Source organism: Phyllopteryx taeniolatus, chromosome 3 (genome assembly GCF_024500385.1).
Source record: "Phyllopteryx taeniolatus isolate TA_2022b chromosome 3, UOR_Ptae_1.2, whole genome shotgun sequence".
Classification (NCBI taxonomy): domain Eukaryota; kingdom Metazoa; phylum Chordata; class Actinopteri; order Syngnathiformes; family Syngnathidae; genus Phyllopteryx; species Phyllopteryx taeniolatus.
This window is the reverse complement of record NC_084504.1, coordinates 4,707,033-4,719,392: the sequence shown is the minus strand read 5'-3', so window position 1 is coordinate 4,719,392 and position 12,360 is coordinate 4,707,033. Positions and strand designations below refer to the sequence as shown.

General features: G+C 40.2%; 2 protein-coding genes across 12 annotated transcripts in view; one reads left to right on the top strand and one right to left on the bottom strand.

Moving 5' to 3' along the window:
- Nucleotides 1–4,138, bottom strand: part of arvcfb (ARVCF delta catenin family member b) — a 272,320-nt gene extending 268,182 nt beyond the window's left edge. For 9 of the 10 annotated variants that reach the window (XM_061766564.1, XM_061766570.1, XM_061766569.1 and 6 more), the window contains exon 1: nucleotides 4,037–4,138. The gene's annotated coding sequence lies outside the window, so the exon portion shown is untranslated. The remainder of the gene's footprint in view (nucleotides 1–4,036) is intronic. The other variant, XM_061766566.1, reaches the window with a different exon arrangement.
- Nucleotides 4,139–5,264: 1,126 nt separating this feature from the next.
- Nucleotides 5,265–12,360, top strand: part of tango2 (transport and golgi organization 2 homolog (Drosophila)) — a 51,889-nt gene continuing 44,793 nt past the window's right edge. Inside the window, exons 1-2 of one of the 2 annotated variants that reach the window (XM_061766559.1) lie at nucleotides 5,265–5,420; nucleotides 5,976–6,098. In XM_061766559.1, coding sequence (XP_061622543.1) covers nucleotides 6,043–6,098 — 56 coding nt within the window. In that variant the 5' untranslated portion in view covers nucleotides 5,265–5,420; nucleotides 5,976–6,042. Of the gene's footprint in view, nucleotides 5,421–5,975; nucleotides 6,099–12,360 lie in introns of those variants that run through there. The other variant, XM_061766560.1, reaches the window with a different exon arrangement.

Below are 12,360 nucleotides of genomic sequence, written 5' to 3'. Positions count from 1 at the left end.
AACAGAGCGCTCCCAGTGTTCAGGCAGGTGTGTCAATGATAAGTGACACTGAGGGAGCCATTAGGAAACTATTAGTTCCACCTCCACCTGCAATGCATTATGAGATAGGAACAAAGAATAATTTGACACACAAGAGAAAGCGCCAAACTATGACAAACTATATTCCGTTCCCACTGTAACAGGGAAGTATTAACTCATTCAATCAATAAACAGACTGCATCATGTCTGTCTCCACCCTAACACAAGCATGTGCAAGGCGTCCTCTCAAATAGAGGACTCTTTTAAATTTATATGGCACTTCTCTACAAACATTGCATCATAAAGGGCTTTTCCACAATAATAAATAGTCTAGAAACATGATGACACACACAGACACAAAAAGGGTGCCATAAGGAGACGAAAAGTCATGACAATTTTCAGATCCAAGACTGACAGGGGGCCTGGAAAAGAGTATTTTCAATTTGTGGCATTGATGAGGTGGGGCTAGAAGGAATATGTTTTTCCCTGGCTGCACCCCTGCATACACAACACAGCAGTAGGACCGTATGACTGACAGTATGATGATAAACCTGTCAGGGAACACCATTGATGAGGAAACACTTGAGGCAGAGTAAACCTGACATGAATAAACAAGAGCGAAAGAACAAAGAACTGAGGAAAACGAATAAGAATATGAAATATCCATCCATCCATTTTCTGAGCGGCTCATCCTCACAAGGGTCGCGGGAGCGCTGGAGCCTATCCCAGCGATCATCGGGCAGGAGGCGGGCTACACCCTCAACTGGTTGCCAGCCAATCGCAGGGCACAGAATATGAAATACAACATATGTAAATCATAGAACTATCAACACAAGAAAGAAGAGATTGAAAACAATATAAAATATCAACATTTAACCATAATTTTTTAAATCACAAATAAAAGCAGAAGGATCAAAAGCAATAAGAACAGACTAAGAGAGAATAAAAGGCAGTCTGATATAAAATACTTAACTAAATAAATAAATTTACTGTAAATCCAACAGACAGGCTAATGAGGAATGTAGTTCTTGAGTTGCTTTTCAAAATATGAATATTCTGAGCAGCCCTGAGGTCGTTAGGAAAGCTATTCCTCAGTCGTTGGCTGTACTAACAGAAAGATCCCTCGCCGTGTGCTTTGGTTCTCATTTTACAAATTATTAAAAGGCCAGAATCATATGGTGAATGGAGGCATGATGATTCAGGCAGCCCAAGGCCATGCATTAAGACCATTTTAAAAAAAACAATAAAAGTATCTTAACTTCAAATTTATTCTCAAGTGTACAGGTAGCCGTTGCAGAGTCCGGGCTGCTGAATGCTTATGTAATTGTAAATGTGGTAAATTACTCTTTGGGGGACAAGGAAGCTGAGCATTACAGTCATCAGGCGTGCACACGTTAAAAATGGATGATTTAAGGCACAGGTGTCAAACTGGTGGCCCGAGGGCCAGATACGGCCCACCACCTCATTTTATGTGGCCCGAGAAAGCAAATCAAAATTGATCATTGTGTTCTGGCGTCATGCCATTGAAATATTTGCAAGCATTTTTTTGTTATCAATCCCCCTTTGAAAAGAAATGGAAGAGTTGAACAACATGTTTTTATAGGCTTCTGATTTCAAAACTGGTTATTCATCAACGTGTTGTGTATACTATATGTAATTACTAGACTTTACACGATCAAGATTTTTGGGTCCGATCACTGATCAGCGAGTTTAAAAAAAAAAAACGATAACCGATCACGCATCTGATTTTACTGTTTGAGCAGTAAAATTATTGTTTCCTCCCACATGCCAAAAGCACGCATGGTAGGTTAAATCAAGACTCTAAATTGCCCGTAGGTGTGAATGTGAGTGTGAATGGTTGTTTGTTTATATGTGCCCTGCGATTGGCGGGCGACCAGTTCAGGGTGTACCCCGCCTCTCGCCCGAAGATAGCTGGGATAGGCACCGACACACCTGCGACCCCAGTGAGGATTAGAGGTACGGAAAATGGATGGATCAAACTATTTAGTTTGTTTAAACTGAAAAAGTAATCTACAGTCCCAAATGCTGCACTTAAATCCAGGAGCACCAACTGGGGTGGTTTTAGTTTCCATACTGCCTGACAGGTCAATCATGACGAAGTGCACTCAAGAGCAGTGGGGATGCAGTGGGGATCTAAAACCCACGCCGATTTTTTGTTTTGTTTTTATGAGCGATAACATCAGCAAAATGCCCAGTTGTGTCTGCAGTTGAGTAAATAACCATCCCAGACACTATTGGATAAAACTTCCACTCTGGTACATACTACATAATTATAAAATTATCATTCGGATCCGTTTTGCATAATGATATGTATCCAAGAAAAATTGCCTGTATATGATTAATCTTCCCTGACGTCCAACAGCTGCTAAGAATTTACTGAGGAAAAACTGAGGGGAAAAAAAAAAAAAAAAGAACGCATGTTATTCTTATTCCGTTTATGACGTACCATGATGTTAATTCTGAAATACATAGTCACGGTCCAAAAGAGGAAACTATGAAAAAACGTTCACAGTTGTGTGAGAAATGGTCTGTCATGTCATGTGAAGAGAATACCGCTTACATATCTTGAACTTGTACCATCTGCGCTTATGAATGCATTATGACAGCCACATACACGCACATACATGACGATGCTTGGAGTGTACAGTTCGAATGATGCTCAAATAAGGGAGTCATACCCTGATGGTGCCATGACTTGTCAGGGCATACTCGCATACGCACAAAGGATCTGACATTTACCAGCTTTTATTGTGCACTCAAATATCAAGGAGTAACTATAGTATGCCACAGAACTTTCTCAATAAATTTGCACATAAATAAAACCTAAAGATAGCCTCGAGTCCATTCAGTACCACGACAAAAATGACATTTTAACCTTAAGACGGGTCAAGAGTAACAGAGGGCGAGGATGATGAAAAACAATTTTAACAAAAACCGCAGATTCTGTTGGATTTCTGCCGTGGCTATTCACCTCGTCTGAGGTTCAGGAATATTTAACAAGGCAAATTACAGTAATGCTAAGTCACGTCTCTTATAAATTGAGTAAACATTCTCCCTAAAAAAAAAAGATCAAACCCCTTCAATATGATCTTATTAATAACATGAATTGGCTTGTTTAAAAAATAAAATAAAAAAAATAAAAACTCTACAACAAGCATCTACCTGAGAGTGACTTAACGTGGGTACTAATAATTACTTTTGTTTGTTTGTTTGTTTAATTCCTTATTATTATAATCATCAATAAACCCTGACAACTCACCATTTGTTCTGACTGACTATAGACTATATACTATACAACAATTCAACGCAGGCTATAGCATCTGGGTGTTGATGCTCAAGAAGAACTGGTTGTCAATTAAGTGCTCAAGCAAAATTAAGTTAATTGAATGCATGCATTCCTCCACCTGAAAGCTGGCTGTTTAAAAAAAAAAAAAAAAAAAAAAAATGACGACAGTATGCAGATAACTTTATTTAGAGCATTCCCAAGACTTAGTCTTCGGTCGTTTGCGCATATTCGTCTGAATATGGCAGTACAAAAGAAAATTGAAAAAAGAAAGCATGTCCTGCCACCGACATAAGGTAATTAGAGGACGTTGCACCGTAAGGATCTCCATGGCAACTCATTTAAACAGAAGAAGCGAAAACAATGTCATAGTAAAGGATGAGATGGCAACTCGCTCCAAACATTGAAACCATTACAGAAATGAGCCTACAAATAAATTTATTTTTAACGCAACTAATCGGGCAAAAAAAACACCACAACAACAACAAAATGTCCTTCTGTGTTACATTAACGAGTAGGGATATGACAAAAAGCCGTACTTCAGCTGATCAACGACGCATTATTGAATTGTCAATATAGTTCACAATTATTGCATTCGCAACACCCCCTCGTTGTTATATTGAGTTGTAGTAAGGCGCAAGCTGCAACTTGGTGGTGCGAGCTCAAGAAGCACATGGATTTGCGCGACAATGCAATGTGCTACGTTGCTTTTACCTCAGTTTATCCAGTCCATCCTCCTTTTCGGACGCGATGAGAGCCTGCGAGATGATGAGCAGTAGTCCAGTGGTTGAATGAGTGGCTTTTTTCTTTTTTGGGGGGCGGGTGGGGGGGGATGCAGTTTAGCTGCTGCGGACCTTCTGTGTCAACCTCACTAATCTCAGATATTTGGTGCGTTCACTTGCCTTCGGTGTTCCGCAGTACTTGAGCGCACACACATTAAAAAAAAAAAAAAAAAAAACACGACACTGTTCAACCACTGATTCAAAAGTTGCAATTAATGAGGGTAGAGCGGCGTTGTGTGAAAGGCAGCGCAGTCTCTATCCCGCCTCATCCAAAACAGACTTGTCGGATTTACTATACGGTGTCTACGCCCATCGCCACCAGCACAGTATTGGATAAATGTAGGATTGTAAAATATACTATATATTTATTTCTCTTTTTTTTTTCTTCATTTGGTAAAAAATTCACTCAATGCCATTGTAGAAAAACAAAACTAAAATGTACACTTTTACCCCCTGGCAGCAGTCCTTTCATGATTTTCATTTTTTATTTATCAGTCTTTTATTTGAGGACTCTATTCCATTTCTGGCCAGTGCCCAGCCAACAAAACCACCATTTTGTGTTTACTGTTGTATGATAGTTAACATATGCATACAAAAAAAATAAAAATAAATAAATGTAAAAAAAAATCCTCAAGTAAAAGGTCACCTGTGCTTGATTATATATATATATATATATATATATATATATATATATATATATATATATATATATATATATAGCACAGGTGACCTCTTATATATATATATATATATATATATATATATATATATATATATATATATATATATATATATATGTGTGTGTGTGTGTGTGTGTGTGTGTGTGTGTGTCTCATGCTTCAAAAATGTGTAACAGGAATGTGATAGCTTCTGAAACCATCATACACGACTTCAAATGTAATTACACTGTACTGACTTTGTTTGGATAGTATCTCATTCGACCATTTCGTAAGTCACAATTTCGCACACATTTTTTCCCAATAGCTGCTGTATACGTTTATTTTATTTTGGTAATGACAGGAATCGGAAATGCATTATTTTTTTCACCTTAATGCCGTGGCTGAACTGGCCAATCAGCGTCAACAGAGGACATTGAAAGAAGATACGCTCGTTTTACGTTCCGACATGTTAAAGGCGGGCGAGATCTAGGACGTCAAACGAAACCGAGCCCGTCACACTCGACCCAGAGGGAGTGGGACGGAACAGTGAATAAATCGAGCTCCTCATTGGGAACGCTAAACTGTCACATGCAAGCAGTGGAGAAGCACTATAAATATTACAATAACTTCGCGAGCTGCTCGTGAAGATTACCACCAGTGAGTAACGATTTACGATACTTCTTTTGCAAACAGGGACGACAGCTAAAGTTTGCTTTATTTTACTAAATCGCGTCCAGTAACAGACTCTAGTGTTGCTAATGATAGCTGGCGCTGTTGACCGTTCAAAATAATAAAATAAAGCTATGAAAATATACGTGTAGCCTTGTATGTATTTGTACTGTGTGTGTTTAATATGTAGTCAACTGTATTTTTAGTGTAATGCTACTGTAATTGCCCGCGAAGAACGTTAAAACAATAAAATCTGTCGGTACTGTTTGTAGTGCTGGCTCTTGTTGCCATATTGTTCCACAGCATGTGCAAAACATACTGATAGTTGTTGGAGTTGAGCAGTTGAAATGAACGTGGTCATTTGTGTGCCCCGACAAGTCAATTCCTATCGACTAGGTTCACTATATTTCATGCAAGCAATTATATTGAAATGTTGCACGTTCAACACCTGATAAACTATGTTCATTACCACACAGCCAAACCCTAAACCCAACCACCCTGAACAAATGTTTGTTTCCTTTGGTGTTGTATTCTTTCTGGCAGACATGACCAACTTTTGAAGACCTATGTGGACTGTATAAAAGCCTGTCGCCAATCTCCCACAACATCCATGTGTATCATTTTTATTAAATTTGACCCCCGGCCTGCATCAAAAACTGCATACAGGTGATACTGCATTTCTTTTTTTTTTTTTTTTTTTTTTTTTTTTTTAACTTGACATACCTATTACAATATCAAGGTAAAGTCCATTTACACTCAGCTGCATATTTTTGTTGCACATCACAAAGAGAAGCAGACCACACACAGGCAGGCACGCAAGGAGAGATGGGGAAACGGTGGCGCCATTAGGCTATGTAGGTAAATGCTAAGGTCATGGCCATCAGGGTACACCACAAAATTGGAAAAAGTACACCTAATTATATTAAAACTAGTTATGTTAACTCTTAAAATGCAAAAACTAACTTCGATTCCGTAAAGCAATGCCCAGTAGAACTAGAAATGCTAGTTCCAAGTAGGCAGAGGTGGGAGGCACTTGACTTTGGTTAGGTGTTTATGAGACGCCACTTGACTTTGACTTAACAAGTCATGCTGTTTACATTTGACAATATGAACTTTCAGGAGAAACAAACAATCAGAGCTTGAAAAAAAAATGTACGTAAGTTATCAGAATCAGAATCATCTTTATTTGCCAAGTATGTCCAAAACACACAGGGAATTTGTCTCCGGTAGTTGGAGCCGCTCTAGTACAACAGACAGTCAATTTACAGAACACTTTGGAGACATAAAGACATTGACAAAAAACAATTGTGCAAAAAGATGCAGAGTCCTCTAGCACTTAGAGCAGTTCAAATGACTAATTGTGCAAAGGGCGCTGAGACTTCAAGGAGTGTATGCGGTTTAAAGTGACGAGTAGTGCGATAATCTGGGACAATGGTTGTGCAAATGTTACGGATACTCCTCAATCAGTGTGCAAATGGAGCAGATGCTACTCTGGCATGAGTGGCCAGTATATGCAAATAGTGCAGCATGGCGAGACAACTACAGCGAGTGCACGAGTAATACATAATTGGCCCCACAGAAATGTGACAACGAACTCAAGTCAAAAAATTGCCAGCTTGTTGTAATGGAATTATAGGTTAGCTGTTTAAGAAGTTGATTGCAAGAGGGAAGAAGCTGTTGGAATGTCTACTAGTTCTAGTTTGCATTGATCGGCAGCGCCTACCTGAGGGAAGGAGCTGGAAGAGCTGGTGACCGGGGTGGGGAGGGTCCGAGAGGATTTTGCACGCCCTTGTCTTAGTTCTGGCAGCGTGCAAGTCCTCAAGGGTGGGTAGGAGGGTACCGACAATCCTTTCAGCAGTTTTGATTGTCCGTTGCAGTCGGAGTTTGTCCTTTTTTGTAGCAGCACCAAACCAGACTGTGATGGAAGAACACAGGACTGATTCGATGACCGCTGTGTAGAACTGTCTCAGCAGCTCCGGTGGCAGGCCGTGCTTTCTCAGAAGCCGCAGGAAGTACATCCTCTGCTGGGCCTTTTTGAGGACGGAGTTGATGTTGGTCGCCCACTTCAGGTCCTGGGAGATTGTAATTCCCAGGAACTTGAAGGTCTCGACGGTTGACACAAGGCAGCTGGACAACGTGAGGGGCAGCTGTGGCGAAGGATGCCTCCTGAAGTCCACGATCATCTCTACAGTCTTGAGCGTGTTCGGCTCCAGGTTGTGTCGGCCGCACAACAGCTCCAGCCGCTCCGCTTCCTGTCGATATGCAGACTCGTCACCGTCCTTGATGAGGCCGATGACAGTGGTGTCATCTGCAAACTTCACGAGTTTGACAGTCAGGTGCGCTGAGGTGCAGTCGTTCGTGTAGAGAGAGAAGAGCAGCGGAGAGAGGACACAACCTTGGGGCGCCCCAGTGCTGATGCTGCGTGTGGATGAGGTGGCCTCCCCCAGCCTGACCTTCTGTGTCCTGCCCGTCAGAAAGCTGTAAATCCACTGGCAGATGGCAGGTGAGACGCTGAGCTGGAGAAGCTTGGATGAAAGGAGTTCAGGGATGATGGTGTTGAACGGTGAGCTGAAGTCCACGAACAGGATCCTCGCGTAGGTCCCTGCACTGTCGAGGTGTTCTAGGATGAAGTGCAGTCCCATGTTGACTGCATCATCCGCAGATCTGTTCGCTTGGTAGGCAAACTGCAGGGGGTCCAGCAGGGGACCTGTAACACTCTTGAGGTGGTCCAGCACGAGACGTTCAAAGGACTTCATGACCACAGATGTCAAAGCGACAGGCCTGTAGTCATTCAGACCCGAGATTGCAGGTTTCTTGGGGACTGGAATGATGGTGGAGCGTTTGAAACAGGATGGAACTTCGCACATTTCCAGAGATCTGTTGAAGATCTGAGTGAAGACTGGAGCGAGCTGGTCCGCGCAGACTTTGAGGCAGGATGGGGACACGTGCCGCTTTGTTAATCTTTTGTTATTTGAAGATGCGTCTCACATCCTGTTCATGGATGGTTAACGCAGAGGTCAGAGGTGTGATTGTGGTCGCGGGTGCGGCCGGGTGGGTGTGTGGTGTGAAAGTGTCCTTTTCAAATCTGCAGTAGAAGGTATTCAAGTCGTTGGCTAGTGTGCTATTGTTCTCAGCTTGGGGGGATCGTCGCTTGTAATTAGTCAGCGATTGGAATGCATGCCAGACTGATTTAGAGTCGTTTGCGCTAAACTTATTTTCCAACTTTGCTGTATAGATCCTCTTTGCATGGTTAATTTCTTTAGTCAGCTGGTTTCTAGCTCGATTATACAGGGCCCTGTCCCCGCTCTGATATGCGTCCTCCTTAGCTTATCTTATGTCGGTTTCCTGTTGACTTTACAAAATATGGCAGATAATCATTTTGCTATGTGGAATAGCACTTTTCTTTTTTTCAGAATCATCTTTATTTGCCAAGTATGTCCAAAACACACAAGGAATTTGTCTCCGGTAGTTGGAGCTGCTCTAGTACAACAGACAGTGAATTTACAGAACACTTTGGAGAAATAGAGACATTGACAAAAAACAACTGTGCAAAAAGATGCAGAGTCCTCTAGCACTTAGAGCAGTTCGAAGGACTAATATTGCAATAGTCCGGTGCAATGACCATTGTGCAAAGGGCGCTGAGACTTCAAGGAGTGTATGCGGTTTAAAGTGACGAGTAGTGTGATAATCTGGGACAATGTTGGTTGTGCAAATGTTACAGATACTCCTCAATCAGTGTGCAAATGGAGCAGATGCTACTCTGGCATGAGTGGCCACTATATGCAAATAGTGCAGCATGGCGAGACAGCTACAGTGAGTGCACGAGTAATACATAATTGGCCCACAGAAATGTGACAACGAACTCAAGTCAAAAAATTGCCAGCTTGTTGTAATGGAATTATAGGTTCGGTGTTTAAGAAGTTGATCGCAAGAGGGAAGAAGCTGTTGGAATGTCTACTAGTTCTAGTTTGCATTGATCGGTAGCGCCTACCTGAGGGAAGGAGCTGGAAGAGCTGCTGACCGAGGTGCGGAGGGTCCGAGAGGATTTTGCACGCCGTTGTCTTAGTTCTGGCAGCGTGCAGAAGTAGTTGTAGTTCTGAAGTAGTTGGCTGGAGATGAATGGCTTTAACCATGTTAAAAAATAAGATATGTTCTAAATTAAATAGTTTTTTACCGGAAATAAATTGAATCTTTATGTAATTATTGTTGAGCTGCAAGTTTTTGCTCACTTAACAAACTACTCTGTTCTATTTAGAAAAAAATAAATGATTCTTTTTAATATTTATTTTAACTTAACACAATACACTTACTCATTTAGAAAATATTATATAACGTTGCTTAAAAATAAGATTGTGGTTAAATGAAAAAAGTGGTGGTGGTTGTTAAATACCCAGACTTTTCAAAATAATAAATTTTAGACCACTAAATGCAATACCGTGAAATTATTTATTATTTTATTATTATTTATAATTATTATTTATGCTCAAGGTTATCGCAATCTGACACCAGGAGTTAGCACTGGGTCATGGAACCTCTTAGCCAATATGGCTAAACCATGTAAATCTCTTCTAGCCACATTGCTGTAGTTAGCCGAGAAACCTAGTTTCATGGTGGTTTATTTTAGTGTGAAAGTTTGATGCCAACCAAAGATATTTAGCAAAGCTTCTTTACAACAGTGGCAACCAGGATTTGCCTGATCAATATGCAGTTACGGACATACGGGACTCAATTCCCGCCTGACTGGATGCCATATTTAGGCTACATGTATTTGATTGACATACACAAGATTTAATGAAAGCCTACAAGTCTCTTGAGACATGCAAATAAGTGTTAATCATTCAGTCATTGATTGGAAAATATTCAGATGATGAAGCGTATCTATACGTGACACGTGCAGTGTTTGCATATGTGGTTAGAGCAAATTTTTTCAGGTACAATTCCCATTTGTAATTTATATACAATAGTAGGCCTACTATAAAAGGTAAAATATGAGATGCAAGTTTTTAGCTAATGTGAGATTAATCTGTTGTTGCTTTTTGTGCCTAATATGAAAAATATAAACATTAAATAGGAACAATATGATCTCTGTATTATATTGCATAGGGATAATATGATATCTATATTATATTGCAAAACTAGTTAATATTAAGTTATGCATCTTACTATTGTATAAAGTGCTGAAAGCAAACACAGTGGTTGTCAGTAGATTCCACTTTTAACACTTAATGGAAGCACGATCCAAAGGTTTTGATGAGGTTCAGGTATTTTTTTGGTATGTGGTAAAGCTCTTAGGCTGTATGTACAGTCAATAACGCAGCACAACGCTACCATTATTAATTAACAAAAGTAAATGTGAATAGCTTGATGACTCCTGGTCGGCCATTAACTCAACAGTCACTTTTTCCCAACCAACACACACAATTTCATCCTCCCAAAATTCAAAGTTGTTTGCTGTTTTGCATGGCTCGGCATCTCAGAGGTTAGGATTGGTGCAGAAACCGACAAAGTATTCGTGTGATCTTCCATTCTAGGTTCGCAATAATGGTATTGAATTGCTAACGTTTACTACCATGGCGCCACCGGCATTTCTAAACAATGCGTAACATTGGATGGACAAGCGATGTGCTTCTTCCAAAACCAATCATATGCGTCACTGGCCTCATGGAGAATTGTGGGATTGTTAAATTTACATACAAAATTTCTGGTTCGAACCCAACTTCTTGTGTTATGCGAGTTTAGTTTTACAGTGAACTTAAACTGGAGTGTCAATAAATGACTAAGCAAGCAACATTCACTCTTTGGGCCAATCCCAATTCTACCCCTTAGCCATTTCCCTTCGTCTTAGCCCTTGGTTTTGTGTGTGCATGAGAACAAAGGGGTATTCCATTTCCTAGAGGAAGGGCTAAGACGAACGGGTGTATAGCCTTTGAAACCATGTGTGGTCGGGGAGCTCACTTGAAAGCGAGGGATATGGGACTTCGCCCCCGCTGTCAGGTAAAGAGCTTGCTTACAAGACGGTGGACAGACAAGGAAGTACATAAATGTAAGTGAGCATAATTATTGATAGTCATACTAATGACAGTCATATTTTTATTAATGTAAACATAAGCCATTTTTTGAAATGTTGGTTAAACGACTTATGACGAGCTTGCGTATCGCTAGTCATTTCACTACAATGTACTACATTCTATGAACAATTAGAAAGAATTATTAGACAGCTAAGTCACATTCAGAAGCTATGTAACTAATGTAGCGTCGCTAATGTCGCTTCTGAGTATACCGTGACGGTCTCATTCCATATAGTTAAGCAGTAGCCTCATCACTCATGTAATGCAGTATCTCATCTGCGTGATGCCATTAGCTGTGATTCCTTGGGAATATCCTTGTCTGACATCGGGTTTACTAAACACACGAGGTCAACGTAATAAATAACCTGGCACCTTTTCCTCCATAGGGATGCAACAAGGCAACAGTCTTCTACAACAGCGACACAACACTCTAGAATGACAAGCCCAGTGCCAAAATGACAACGAACCTAAAATGCAATTTCTAAAGTTCCTTTTCGAGGAAATTGAACAAAAACGACGAGACTGAAGCAAAAAATATATAATTTTTCAGCTTTCCACTTAAAATATACGTATAAATAGATATTTCATTTAGTTTGTTCTTAACATTATATTATTTCTATTTCATAAGTACGGTAATTTCTCGTGTATAATGTGCACCCATGTATAATACGCACCCCCAAAGTTGAGCTATAAATTCTGGAAAACTCTTCTACCTATGTATAATGCATTTTTTTCGATGCATGATTTGCTTCTACCCGTATGATCAAAACATGAAGGATTATCTGTATTTTGTTTTTTCAAATAATTATTTTGAAGTTAAGCACTGCATTTGAACACGTAATACTTTGTTTTTATTTACT